Source organism: Oncorhynchus mykiss, chromosome 16 (genome assembly GCF_057628025.1).
Source record: "Oncorhynchus mykiss isolate SJ-2025 chromosome 16, ASM5762802v1, whole genome shotgun sequence".
Lineage (NCBI taxonomy): Eukaryota > Metazoa > Chordata > Actinopteri > Salmoniformes > Salmonidae > Oncorhynchus > Oncorhynchus mykiss.
The window spans coordinates 21041380-21056326 of NC_143037.1; the positions used below are offsets into that span (position 1 = coordinate 21041380).

The 14947-nt window shown below is 44.1% G+C and overlaps 2 protein-coding genes across 3 annotated transcripts in view; one reads left to right on the top strand and one right to left on the bottom strand.

Moving 5' to 3' along the window:
- The window catches only part of sbk1 (SH3 domain binding kinase 1), a 29710-nt gene extending 22446 nt beyond the window's left edge, over positions 1-7264 (bottom strand). The window contains exon 1 of the mRNA XM_021565186.3: positions 6282-7264. Coding sequence (XP_021420861.3) covers positions 6282-6319 — 38 coding nt within the window. The 5' untranslated portion in view covers positions 6320-7264. The remainder of the gene's footprint in view (positions 1-6281) is intronic.
- Positions 1-14947, top strand: part of LOC110491616 (retinol dehydrogenase 13) — a 54843-nt gene that overhangs the window by 36125 nt on the left and 3771 nt on the right. The window contains exons 1-2 of one of the 2 annotated variants that reach the window (XM_021565187.3): positions 11956-12460; positions 12700-12818. In XM_021565187.3, the coding sequence (XP_021420862.1) occupies positions 12363-12460; positions 12700-12818 (217 nt within the window). In that variant the 5' untranslated portion in view covers positions 11956-12362. Of the gene's footprint in view, positions 1-11955; positions 12461-12699; positions 12819-14947 lie in introns of those variants that run through there. The other variant, XM_090202213.1, reaches the window with a different exon arrangement.

Here is a 14947-nt window from a genome sequence, read left to right on the forward strand (position 1 = left end):
TAGGATTCACATTCCTTTCAATCATTTACAGATTTTGCAAAGATGCAGAGAAACATATTTAGTTTCTAAAAATAAAAATAAACACCAGTCAGGAGGATACAGACAGCTCAAGAGGTATGCTTAGATATGCAGAAAAATACTTGTTTTTTTTTACATGGAATTAAGAATAACGGTTTTGTCTCTAGATAGCAGGAAAAAGCTGTTTCAGATGTTTGAAAAAGAATGCCCCTGGTCATCACAATGAATTTTGGGTTGAAATGACTGGCAACAATGTTGATTCAACCAGTTTTTGTCAAGTGGGCACTCCCAGACAGTCCTAGCAAAATTCTTGCTTGAGAAATTGCTCTTTATTTTTGACCATTTTAATTGAAAACAATCACAGTAAGGTACTTAATTGTTACATAGAAATCATTTGATATTGAGATAAAAACGGCTGCATTGGACCTTTAACATTGCATTTCCATGGGAACCGTTTCCCCTGATAATAGACGCAGCTTGGCAACTTCAAGTGGACATCTCTCTCTTACACTTTAATACTGCAGTAGGGATCTCATCTACACAGTAGCATTCTATACTCTGAGTCTGGCCATTTAATTAAAACTGTATGAATAACGCAATCAGAGTTAATTGTAGCCTGTGAGAAAAAAGTTCTGTGATGAATGTCATGTCATAAGCTTGAGTTGAGGCGAATCAGCCGATATAAAGAATATTTAAAAAAAGCCTTGGTTAGGCCAGGGTTTGACTAGGGTGGGCATTCTATGTTCATTTTCTATGTTGTTTGGCCTGTGATTCTCAATCAGAGGCAGCTGTCTATCGTTGTCTCTGATTGAGAACCATACTTAGGTAGCCTTTTCCCCGCCAGTGTGGTGTGGGTAGTTATTTTCTGTTTAGTGTGTTTTGCACCTGACGGAGCTGTTACGGTTGTTCTTTTGTTACTTGTTGTGTTCAGTTTAATAAATAACATGAACACGTGCTGCGCTTTGGTCCTCCCCTTCTTCCACCAACAGCCGTTACAGAACTACCCACCACCAAAGGACCAAGCAGCATGGTAAGGAGGAGCAGCGCTATCTGGAGAAATGGACATGGGAGGAGATACTGGAAGGCAAGGGACCCTGGGCACAGTCTGGGGAGTATTGCCGTCCACAGGAGGAACTAGAGGCAGCTAAGGCTGAGCGGCAACGCTACGAGGAGTTGGCACGGCTGGCAATGAAGCCCGAGAGGCAGCCCCCCCCAAAAAAACATTTTGGGGGCTACATCTCAGCTCCCCGCATCTGCCGGGCTAGGGTGAGGATCCAGCCAGGACAGATGGTGCCAGCCCTGCTCTCCAGTGAGTCTCCTCGGGCCAGGATATCCTGTGTCGGCGCTGCGCACTGTCTCCCATGTGTCTGCACAGCCCAGTGCGTCCTGCGCCCCACATGTGCCGGGCTAAAATGACCGACCAGCCAGGACGGGTTGTGCAGGCCCATAGTTCGAGACTGCCAGTGTGCCTCCACAGCCCGGTCTATCCTGTGCCTCCTCCAAGGACCAGGCTGTCTCTCCGTCTCCTCACTCCAGAGCCTCCCGCCTGTCCGGCGCTGCCAGAGCCTCCCGCCTGTCCGGCGCTGCCAGAGCCTCCCGCCTGTCCGGCGCTGCCAGAGCCTCCCACCTGTCCGGGGCCCGCTGCGAGGGTCCCCGCTCCAGAGGCGCCACCTAAGTGGGTCAAGCCTAAGGTGGAGCAGGGTCCACGTCCCGCACCAGAGCCTCCGCCATAAAGAGGCGCCTGGACCCTCCCCTTTAGAGTCCACACCTTTTGGGGGGGGGGGGGGGTGTACTGTCACGCCCTGGCCATTGGCTTTTATTCTCTATTTTGGTTAGTCCAGGGTGTGACTAGGGTGGGCTTTCTATGTTCATTTTCTATGTTTTGGATTTCTGTGTTTGGCCGGGTGTGGTTCTCAATCAGAGGCAGCTGTCTATCGTTGTCTCTGATTGAGAACCATACTTAGGTAGCCTTTTCCCATCTGTGTGGTGTGGGTAGTTATTTTCTGTTTAGTGTGTTTTGCACCTGACAGAGCTGTTTCAGTTCTTTTGTTACTGGTTGTGTTTAGTGTTCAGCTTAATAAATAACATGACCATGTACCACGCTGCGCTTTGGTCCTCACCTTCTTCCACCAACAGCCGTTAGACTACTTTAGCTGCTGTGTTAGAGGGGTCAAAAACCTTCAATGAAATGAAACATGGCCGCTCTTTACATTCCATTCTGAGGAATTGGCCTACTGATTCTAAAAAGTGGGGGCGTGGGTGTCTGACACAGCAACTCAATATGGAGAGTTTGTGTTCTTCATAGCTTCTAAAGTCCACCTCCTCAATTCCCTCTTCTCTATTCTTGAGAAATGTAAACAGGAGACTAATGAAAGAAATAATTTGATTGCGTAGTCTGACTCACTTCTCTCTCCCAGGCCCTACAGGACTCTACATTTTGTCTCAGCTGAAAATTCATAATCTCTCACGCGTGGGTAGGTTAGTTTTCTATTACAGCATATTGGATGACCATCATTCATATGACATTGGTAGGTTTAGGCTACTCACATTTGCCATCTACCCATCATGCGGTTTCTACAACCTAGCCTACAAATTAAAGTTCATAATGTAGTTGCACAAGTCGAGAGACAAATAGAGTAATCAAGGTGAGACAGTGACGTGTTCAATACCGTTTTGCACACTCTTGCCTGTATCTAGCTGATCTGAGGGGTAATCAATAGTCCAAATAGTTGCATTCCGTTTTGCAACTAAAACGAGTTTCTATTGGACAAATTCAGGTAGGTTCATCCAAAGTTTTGTTCCGCTTGCTTCGTTTATAAGAAATATTTTGCAACCGACTCGGCAGAATGAATAAACCCCAGATAACCCTCTCACACCTTTCACTTTCATAGGATCCACATACAGCATCACTTTTCTCGTATAATTCTTTCTCACATCTACGCTCTCTCCTCCTCTCAGCTTTTCCCTTCACTTGTGGATTTCAGTGCACAACAACAAAATATAGCTAGCTCTCTCCCTCTGCATCTCCTTAATTTTGAAAGATCAACAATTTTGAGCAAATTAATTTAACTATTGTCCTCTCTCTTTGAGTCAACAACTCGCCATACTGCAGTGCTAGCTAGCTGTAGTTTATGCAGCTTATGCTTCCGGTAATAGAGTAATTCTCTGAACCTTTGATTGGGTGGACAACATTTCAGTTCATGCTGCAAGAGCTTTGATAGGTTGGAGGACATCCTCTGGATGTAGTCATAATTACTGTGTAAGTCTATGGAAGTTGGTGAGAACCAAGAGCCTCCTAGGTTTTGTATTGAAGTTACCTACCCAGAGGAGGACGGAAAATAGCTGTCCTCCGGCTACACCATTGGTCTACCCTAGAGGGTGCTGTTGAGGCTACTGTAGACCTTCATTGCAAAACAGTGTTTTAACCAGTTATTTGGTGACGTGAATATGTTTAGTATAGTTTCAACTTTATATTTAAAAAAATGAAATTCACTGAGTAGGATGGTCCTTCCCTTCCTTCTCTGAGGGGCCTCCACTGTCACACACACACGCACTGTATCACAGTTTGTGAGCACCGAGGACATGCTTGAGAGGAACAACAAAACACTTTATTCAATATAACCTCAATAAACAACTTGTTCAATAGGAGCGCCCTGTGAGTGTTATCTAGCTCCGTGGTCCACCACTCAGTAGTAAATAACTGAATCATCTACCTTAACAGCACGAGTGCCAGTAGAGCCAGGTAGGAGGAGAGCTAGCTACAGTAGCACTCCTCAGTGTTCCTCACACACGCCCATAACATTGGAGACTTCCTGCTGGCCGGTGATTGGACAGACCAGCAGCCGGGGCCACATCCACTCATTTTGACAAATCACCTTCACTCTGCTGATCCGGCTCTCTCTTCTCTGTCCTCCACCCCCCCCCCCCCCCCCCACCCACCCACCCACCCACCCCCACTGAGCCTCTGAGCCGTGCGGGTGCCACTTGACTCCCTCTCTCTTTCTCTCTCTCATGCCCGCCTCAACACCTGCTGCTTCTGCTGAGAGCTGTCAGGGACGGTCAGGGACAGTCAGGCACAGTAAGGCATCACCTCGCCACCACGCCGAGAGGGACTGGACATCACGGACCGCAGCACAGAGCGGTAACCCTACCCGAGGGTAAACACCCAGAGAGCAGTCAACTGTCCACCTATTATTGCTCTATTGTGAGCAGAGCAGCTAGATTCAAAGAAACTAGACCGTGTGCTACTGCTAACTACAATGGATTGAACTATAAGGATGTAGAGCACCATTCAACATGAAATAGCTAGTACACCATTCCACATGAAATGTCTAGTCTACATCATGCAAAAGCAATTATCAAAACAGTAGAGCCACACAAAACCACTCAACAGTCAAAAAGCTGTGCTCAGCCAGCCAATAGGAAAATATACCGTATGCCCCCACACCCTGTATGCACACTACAGTGTAGGAATGTTTCCTGTCATGACTGACACTATAGGATTGAGGACATGAAATGGGAGCGAAACACAGCAGCCTTCCCCAAGGCAGGGAGGATAATTAATCTCTTTGATATGAAATGGATGGGTAACCGTGACTCCACAGCTGTACTGACAACAACTGTAGCAGACTAGAGTCTAGAAGAGTCTACAACAGGCTGGGAGAGACACAGTTTGGCTGTATTATGATGAGGATCTAAAGAGAAACTTGGCCATTGGCTGGAGGGGACCACTGTAACCAGAGAATCAGGCCTTGATGTATTACCATGACGATGGGGGGATCCTACCGCCAAACGCCAACCCTGTGGTGACATCAGGCTGGATTGATTGCTGAGGCTGCTGAGATCACTGAACCAGATGGGCTGAAATCCAATCAAGTCCAATCCTCTCACTTGTTCCTTCCCCTTTCCTCTGGCCTCATTGACTTCGGATGGAATGTCTCCGCTGTAGATGCCGCTGATCTAACATCACGCCTATCCATTCAGTTAAGCACATCAATTTACCTGCCACTGAAGCGTGTCATGATTTACCAGCCCACCAGGTCTGTCGTGTCCAACCTGCCCCCTGTCTACACGCTACACATGACACAGGCTATACAGTAGGTGTACTGCTCAGTGCACTGTGTTAATTGCAAAACAGGGCAGAGTGGTGTGCATACTGTCGACAGTACAGCGTGTTCTATTACATATATGGTACGTGTGTGGTACAGTGTATGGCTACCATAGGCTACCATGAATTATACAGTATGGGATTTAACCATTTTCCAGTATATAGAGTGAAACTGTACTGTGATTTATTCATATAGTACAGTAACGTACTGGCTTCACGAAGTTGTTAATGAACACTTTGCAACGCTGTTAGTGAACAATGGTCCTGTGATTGCCCTGCAAGGTCAAGGAAGTAACGCTGTTTCATCAAGCAATAAATAGTGAATAAAATGAATGTCCAACTCTTCACTGTCATCATGTTTCATTTAGAGTCCATTACACCCCAGAAGGCCTGCTGCTTTTATTGATTTTTGTTCAATACATGCCATTATCAGTGAGATATTTACGCCACTGACCAGAGTGTACATTCGCTTTATGGTGCTTCCGAGTGCCCATTGTGTTACTCTATTAGTGCATAATGGTGCTAAATAACAAATGCAAAGTGCTGGCTGGGAAAGGAAATCCTGCCTGATTTAAAATGTACATGCACTATGGAAATGTGTGGAGGAAAAGTCAATCACATCCACCTAGAGAGAGAAACACACATTCAAGTTCACCTGGAGAATATACTGAATAGCCCGTCTACCTTGAAGGTATGTCTGTGCTCATCAAATCGTTTAATTGTAAAAAAAAAAAAAAAAAGTTTAAAAAAAAGACATAGGTACAATAGAGACAATTTTGAAGATGTCACCTTTTCCTCAAAGAAAACATATTGCATAGGTGAATAGTGAAGGCCTAGTGAATATGGCTCTTAAAATCTGTGAAATATTGATCACAATTTGTTGAATGAATAGTCCACAATCCACTTGCAAATAAATAAAGACCACTGAAAACCTTTAGAGACTAGGCTACACTAAAAATGATGCACATAGCCTAAATCACAATACATAGAAACAAACAAGCAAACACAGACTGACCAATAAACAACGGTTCATTGCGTTTATGATTCAAGTTGCCATTGCATCATATTTCCCCAGGTGTATGCATATGCTAATGAGGTAACTTTCACACGATCTGTGTGATAATGAAGACCGATCAGAGGTTGTAACTTAACTCACCTGCTGGCGACCTGTCTGTCTCCTCCATGGTCCTGCATTTGCGCAGCGCGAGGAGCCCCTGCGCTCTTCAACTGACCGGTTGATTCACCGGGGTTTGGTGGCAATAAACCGACGAGATCTCCTGTTTTTTAAACTATTCTATTTGAAATGAAATGAATCATATTTCAACATCAACGAATGAGTCCATATATGAAAGTTGTATTTTTAAACTGCAGTTGTGTTTTTGTTTCAACTATGCAGGGTTCTCTTGTCTGAAAAATGAATAGCCTATAGTGTGAACTGACTTCAGGTCCGTCTTTGTGTCTTGTTTTCTCCTCTGTGTTGGTAGTAATTCTCTGTTTGGTTCCGTGCGTAAAGGCGCTCTTCTATTTAGGGTTATTCGGTGCCAATGGAGAGTTGACTCCGTTATCTTCTATGGTTTGGCGAATTTCGGTAAGATTGCCCGTTTGCCTCTCGAAAGCGCACATCCACCGTCAACCTGCGAGGCAACTAGAGGCGGGTGTGTGTTTATCTTTCGCTCTTCTTGGGGTCTGCATGACCCAATTCAACACCACACCAAATCCATTCATTTGCAGCATACTTTTCAGCCTGCGTGGAAAATGACCCGACTCTCTATCTGCACCTATTCACCGTTTCTCCATTTGTCCTCTTTGAATCAGAGTGCTATTGTTGCTTTTCGCTCTCCTTTTCATAGCTGTTCCAATCTCTCTGCTGCTTAGCACTACCAGCCAGCTCTTTCATTGTTCCCTCCCGTCTCGTCGTCTCCACCACTCCACCTTCTGGCAGCAGAAGCGCGCTCTCACGTGCACTGGGTCCTAGTGCCTGGGGTTTGTTCCCAATATGTCTTTGACTTACCACACCAATGACTGTTGAGTAATTCAGTAGTTTATGGCCTCAAGTACTGTCAATGAATTTACTGGTTGGTGGTTCCCTGGCCTTGTTTAACAACAGGCAGGCATGCAGGCATCTTTGTCATCCTGAATAAATTGGATTGGTGGAATGGGATTAGAATAACAGGGATAACCTTATCAACCTTAGCGCATAGTCGCCCACTAATCCTTCGTGAGCGTCATCAGAAATCACGGATCAGAAAGGTTGACGAGTAGAGGAGTTGAACGGTTGGGAACTCGTCATCGCCATATCCCCCTCAGGCTGGCCATTTGTTCCACTCAAGACCCACTGCTCCAGAACTAAGACAGCCTAGGCCTACAGGGTGCGGAAGATAAGCTGGTTACACACATAACCAGGACTGGATCAGCCCACGGAAGAGGAAAGAAAAAGGAGCTTCAGCCTCTGTAACAACTACACGGACAGTTTATTAGGTACACCACTCCGTTCACGAAAATGGATCGCTCCTACAGACAGTGACTCGCCTGGCCATGGCTTGCTATATAAAGCAGGTAGACAGGCATTGAGGCATTCAGTTACTGTTCGATTGAACATTAGAAGGGGGAAAAAGAGTGGCCTAAGTAACTTTGATCGTGGTATGATTGTCGGTGCCAGGCTCGCCGGACCCAGTATCTCAGAAACGTCCGCCTTCCTGGGATTTTTTTACGCACGACAGTGTCAAGGTGTTACCGAGAATTTTGCCACAAACATAAAACAACCAGTCAGATGAGGCCCTGTGGGCGAAAACAGTTTGTTGATGACATAGGTCTAAGGAGAATTGGAAAGAATCGTGCAAGCTAACTGGCGGGCCATAAACAGACAAATAACGGCGCAGTACAACAGTGGTGTGCAGAATGGCATCTCGGAATGCACAACTCCTCAGTCATGGATGGGCTAACGCAGTAGATGACCACCCCGGGTTCCACTCCTATCAGCTAAAAACAAGAAGAAGCAGCTCCAGCGATCACCAACACTGGACAATTGAGGAGTGAAAAAACATGGCCTGGAACATGACAGCAAGTTCAGTTAACTTGAGTGGCCTGAGCAGTCCCCAGATCTCAACCCAATAGAGCATCTTTCGGATGAAATGGAACGGGCTGTTCGCAGCATGAATGTGCTGTCGTCCAATCTGCAGCAACTGTGTGATGCCATCGCGTCAGCAAGGACCAAGGTCCCTGGGGAACGATTCTGACACCTTGTAGAATGCCCCAAAGAATCCAGGCTGTTCTGGTGGCAAACTGCTGCTCCAGTTTCAACTGTTCTGCCTTATTATTATTCGACCATGCTGGTCATTTATGAACATTTGAACATCTTGGCCATGTTCTGTTATAATCTCCACCCGGCACAGCCAGAAGAGGACTGGCCACCCCACATAGCCTGGTTCCTCACTAGGTTTCTTCCTAGGTTTTGGCCTTTCTAGGAAGTTTTTCCTAGCCAACGTGCTTCTACACCTGCATTGCTTGCTGTTTGGGGTTTTAGGCTGGGTTTCTGTACAGCACTTTGAGATATCAGCTGATGTACGAAGGGCTATATAAATACATTTGATTTGATTTGACCCGGTACTAGATGGGCGTACCTAATAAAACTGTTCGGTGAGTGTATGTCAGTACTGAGAGTATGTCTGCCTCTACCTATGTCTTGAAACAATATCAGTGACCTCAGAGTATTCTATTGCAGTCTTTTCCTGTTCAAGTAACATGTATTGAAAAGACAGTTATTTGATAAAGTATCATCAGTTCGATGATCTCACCTTTTGAGAGGTTCAAGACTTCGCACACTCTTTGGGAATTGGGCAAGAAGCAGTGAGGCAGAGAGTGAGAACTAGGCTGTCATAAATCATGTTGAAGGTCAAGTACTGTGGACTGACAAAAGGGAGCGGTGTGGGTCAAGTAAGTCCAGGGGGGCTTGAGCCGTGAACAAATAGAGCAACACTACTTGTCTGCTCTCCCCTCTCTCCCTCTCTCTCTCTCACTCTTTCTCTCTCCAGAGAAGTTGCTCTGTATCCTTCCTTCCTTCCTCCATCTCTCTCTCTCCTCTTTTTTCAGACACCAGACCTTCATTGCTCTTGTCCTAGTTTTCACTTTTGTGTGTCACCTCTTCCTCTCATTTACAGGGGTGGCCTCCTTTCTCTCTGTTCTCAAACTTGTTTTCTTGTTCCCCAACGTGAACTATAAAACAGTGGACTGTTTCACTGCACTGTTTTTCTTTCTAAAAGGATATAATAACATCAGTGGCCTGTCATGCTTACATTTGTTCTCTAATTCCTCTGAAAATAAATCAAAGCTTGGCAAAAAATGTCATCATGAAATGTAATCTTCCTAACCTTTATTGTCTCTCTCTATTTCCTATTGCCAGTGCAAGAAGGTCTGTGGATATCCATCCTTACCCCATACATTGTTTGTAATGTCCCAGTGTTATATAACAAGAGGAGAGTGTTCAAGGGGAGGGTGGTCTAGATATGGAGAGCTTAGATGTGTGTTATAAACAGGGGTGCAACTTTGGTTTTAGAAGTGGTGGGGGACATCATTTTTTAAATATATATTTTTATCCAGTCGGATAAACACTCCAAACAGCCTATTCGACCGCCCGGGGGTTTCCGCATGGTCCTAAAACACACCGTTGACTCGTTTTGTATCACATTCCAATGATAAAACTGGGGGGGACGAAAATGCAATTTCAGAATGTGGGGGGGACATTTCCCCCCTGTCCCCTGTGAAAGTTGCGCCCCTGGTTATAAATGTGGCTCAGACACTGAGCTGTTCTGACAGCATAGGAGACTTGTTTACTCCACTGATGTTGGGTCAGCTTGAGAGGACGTGTCTGGGATCATCAGCATCTCTTTAGAGAACATCAATAAGACATGTCCTAATGTACAATGCAGACAGGGGGTCACCCTGTAGCAGAGAGAGAGAGAGAGAGAGAGAGAGAGAGAGAGAGAGAGAGAGCAAGAGAGAGCGAGAGAGAGAGAGAGGGAGAGGGTGAGAGAGAGAGAGAGAGAGAGATCATAATAATGGCGTTAGAGCCATAATAAGGAAAGAATAATAAAAGCCAAAAATGTATTTTGTTTGCACTGGACCAAAGCCCTGTGTGGGTGTGACTGTTAAAGTTTTTTTTAAAGGCACTTACCAGAGAAAGTGTATCACCTACAGTAGAGGTTAGTACAATAACCACCTATTCAAATCAAATGTTATTTGGCACATGCTTCGTAAACAACAGGTGTAGACTAAGAGTGAATGTCTTATTTACGGATCCTTTTCAAATAATGCAGTTAAAGATAAAAAATATAAATAGTGACATGAGGAATAAATACACAGTGAATAACGAAAAACAATAACGAGTAAAAAAATAACATGGCTTTATACAGGGAGTACGAGTACCGAGTTGATGTGCAGGGGTAGGAGGTAATTGAGTTAGTTATGTACATATAGTAGTGCTAAAGTGACTAGGGGACAGGAACGATAATAAACAGCAGCAGCAGTGTGTGGTGAGTATGAAAAGTGTGTGTGTATGAGTGTGCGTGTTTGTGTGGCGTCAGTATGCATTTGTGCGTGTTATATGTGTGTGGGCATATGTAGTGTGTGTGTTTATCACAGGAGGTTGGTGGCACCTTAATTGGTGGAGGACGGGCTCGTGGTACATGCTCGAACAGAATAGGTGGAATGGTGTCAAATACATTAAACACATCGTTTCCATGTGTTTGATGCCATTCCATTTCCTCCATTGCAGCACATTATTATGAACCGTCCTCCCCTCAACAGCCTCCAGCGGTGTGTATGTATGTGTTGGTGTGTCAGTGTAAGTATGTGTGAGTGTGTAGGTGGAGTCCAGTGTGTGTGCATAGAGTCAATGCAAGAGAGTTAATGCAAAAAATGGTCAATACAGGTATTCTGGGTAGCCATTTGATAATTTATTTAGCAGTCTTGTTTAGCGGTCTTATGGCTTGGGGGTAGAAGCTGTTCTGTTGGTTCCAGACTTGGTGCACTGTTACCGCTTGCCGTGCGGTAGCAGAGAGAAAATTATTGGGTGGTTTGCTGGAACCTTTGACAATAGTTTGGGCCTTCCTCTGACACCTCCTGGTATAGAGGTTCTGGATGGCAGGGAGCTTGGCCCCAGTGATGTACTGGGCGGTACTCACCACCCTGTGTAGCACTTGGGGTTGGGTGCCTTGCAGTTGCCGTACCAAGCGGTGATGCAGCCAGTCAAGATGCTCTCAATGGTGCAGCTGTAGAGCTAGTGCTACACTTTCACAAAGACTTAATTGATGGTTGTTCTTAAAAAGCACAAAAAAACTGACATCGATACAAAAAATGAACAGTTGGGAAACATGTACAGACACGGGTTTATAACCCATCACAAGAGTGGGAATATCAAAATGTCACACCGCACTTCAGGCTTCTGCAGGGGTATTCGTCAGTTGGGACACCTACACCAAAGACTTTGATTTAATACCAAGTAAGCCTAGTTCTTCTTAATTTGCTGAATTAGAATGTTAACATCATAGAGATCCTATTAAGTAGTCTAATGACTAATTCTGTGTTAAAAGCTGCAATATGTATATTTTGGACACAAGTGAGTTATAAATCTGTCATTCTCATTGAAAGCAAGTCTAAGAAGAAGTAGATCTGTTCTATATGTGGTATTTTTATACTTCTGGTTCTTAAGTTTCGTTTTTGGCCCTAATAATTGGAGTCATTGTCCACAAGGCAGCACTATGGTCTGTCTAGTTCCTGCCTAGCCTTTCTTTGGATTGGTGGATGCATCTCGGCTGAATTGGGCCTCGCTCTTCCTCTTCCTCTCTAGCTGATGAAGATTATGTCATAGAACAAAATGTATAAGATCTCCTAAGCCTGTGTTGACCACAGACCTTAATTTCGGTGGTTTATCCTACAAAACGCCATTAAATTCCCTATAAGCTTTGTCCAACTGACCATTGTGGAGTTAGTGCCTACAAAAATACGTAATTACTATTTCTCTCCATAGCACTTTCAACATTTTGTCGTACAAGATAGTAACGCAGTAATAATTTTTAAAAAGTATTACACTATAAGTCCCATAATGCTATTGGCGAATGTTTTCGTTGTGATTGGTCAGACGCCTGTGAACTGGTTGACGTGTATTACCGTGCGCCTCTAACCTTGTCCATGAGGATATTATGAAAGTCTCCTGTTTGTTCGCAGTTTTATAACCTGTCTTATGTTATTTGTGTGTGTAAACCTTCGAAAAACGATGAGCAAATATATTCTGCCCGTCTCGGTCTTTGGAACAGTGTTTGGGTCCGCTGTTTTATTGAAGTGAGTCGCCAAAGAAATTCCGTCTCAAAAAGCTAGAAGAATCCTAACAACTATACCTTTTGCCATCCGCTGATGCTTCTGTAGTCTTATGACAAAGCTCCCCAATCCATCAGGGGTTTGATGTAATGAAACTGCCAGTGTCAAAGTTAAAGATATATAATGCACAGTGCTATTTAACATTGCATGTTGTAATGTGTAGCCAAAACCATCTCTTACAGCTTGTGTCATTCTCCCCATAGGAACCATGTTACTGGAGGCCCTTGTCCCAGTAAGGCTAAAATTCCAGGGAAGACCGTGGTCATAACAGGAGCCAACACTGGGATTGGGAAAGAGACAGCCAAAGAACTGGCCAAGAGAGGTACAGAGAATTTGGCTACATCATAGCGACAACTAACCACTTATTTTAAGCAAGGGCTTATTAGTAGGCTACAGAGCACATATTTAGACAATGCAATTATATTCCATTTTGGTCACTGTAAGGGATCTCGTCCTCCTCTTCTGAGGAGGAGTAGCGAGAAGGATCGGAGGATCAATTTGCAGCGTGGTAATTGTTCATGATGTAATATTTAATTAAGCAAACTGAACACTGAAATACAAAAAAACAATAAAGTGAACGAACGAAAACCGAAACAGTCCTGTCTGGCTACATACACAAAGACAGAAAATAAACACCCACGAAACACAGGTGGAAAAAGGCTACCTAAGTATGATTCTCAATCAGAGGCAACTAACGACACCTGCCTCTGATTGAGAACACAGAAACCAACATAGAAAAACACTGCCCACCCCAACTCACGCCCTGACCATACTAAAACAAAGACAAAACAAAGGAACTAAGGTCAGAACGTTACACACTGGCTATTATTATAGTTTTACTATTATTAATGTTTGTCTTTACTATTGTGTGATTGGCTAGTTGTTACAAGTAATTCAAGCAACCATAATTGCTTGAGAAAACAGCCAGAACGACCTTAGTATTAATTATGAGTTACCTACAGTTGAATTCTGAAGTTTACATACACCTTGGCCAAATACATTTAAACTCAGTTTTTCACAATTTCTGACATTTAATCTAAGTGACAATTCCCTGTCTTAGGTCAGTTAGGATCACCACTTTATTTTAAGAATGTGAAATTTCAGAATAATAGTAGTGATTTACTTCAGCTTTTATTTCTTTCATCACATTCCCAGTGGGTCAGAAGTTTACATGCACTCAATTAGTATTTGGTAGCATTGCCTTTAAATTGTTTAACTTGGGTCAAACGTTTTGGGTATCCTTTCACAAGCGTCCCACAATAAGTTGGGTGAGTTTTGGCCCATTCCTCCTGACAGAGATGGTGTAACTGAGTCAGGTTTGTAGGTCTCCTTGCTCGCACACGCTTTTTCAGTTCTGCCCACAAATTGTATATGGGATTGAGGTCAGGGCTTTGTGTTGGCCACTCCAATACTTTGACTTTTTTGTCCTTAAGCCATTTTGCCACAACTTTGGAAGTATGCTTGAGGTCATTGTCCATTTGGAAGACCCATTTGCGACCAAGCTTTAACTTCCTTACTGATGTCTTGAGATGTTGCTTCAATATATCCACATAATTTCCCTACCTCATGATGCCATCTATTTTGTGAAGTGCACCAGTCCCTCCTGCAGCAAAGCACCCCCACAACATGATGCTGCCACCCCCGTGCTTCACAGTTGGGATGCTGTTCTTCGGCTTGCAAGCTTCCCCCTTTTTCCTCCAAACATAACGATGGTCATTATGGCCAAACAGTTATATTTTTGTTTCCTCAGACCAGAGGACATTTCTCCAAAAAGTACGATCTTTGTCCCCATGTGCAGTTGCTACCGTAGTCTGGCTCTTTTATTGCAGTTTTGGAGCAGTTGCTTCTTCCTTGCTGAGCGGCCTTTCAGGTTATGTCGATATATGACTCGTTTTACTGTGGATATAGATACTTTTGTACCCGTTTCCTCCAGCATCTTCACAAGATCCTTTGCTGTTGTTCTGGGATTGATTTGCACTTTTGGCACCAAAGTACGTTCATCTCTAGGAGACAGAACGCGTCTCCTTCCTGAGCGGTATGACGGCTGCGTGGTCCCATGGTGTTTATACTTGCGTACTATTGTTTGTACAGATGAACGTGGTACCTTCAGGCATTTGGAAATTGCTCCCAAGGATGAACCAGACTTGTGGAGGTCTACAATTTTTTTTCTATAGTCTTGGCTGATTTCTTCTAATTTTCCCATGATGTCAAGCAAAGAGGCACTGAGTTTGAAGGTAGGCCTTGAATACATCCACAGGTACACCGCTAATTGACTCAAATTATGTCGATTAGCCTATCAGAAGCTTCTAAAGCATGACATAATTTTCTGGAATTTTCCAAGCTGTTTAAAGGCACAGTCATCTTAGTGTATGTAAACTTCTGACCCACCGGAATTGTGATACAGTGAATTATAAGTGAAATAATCTGTCTGTAAACAATTGTTGGAAAAAT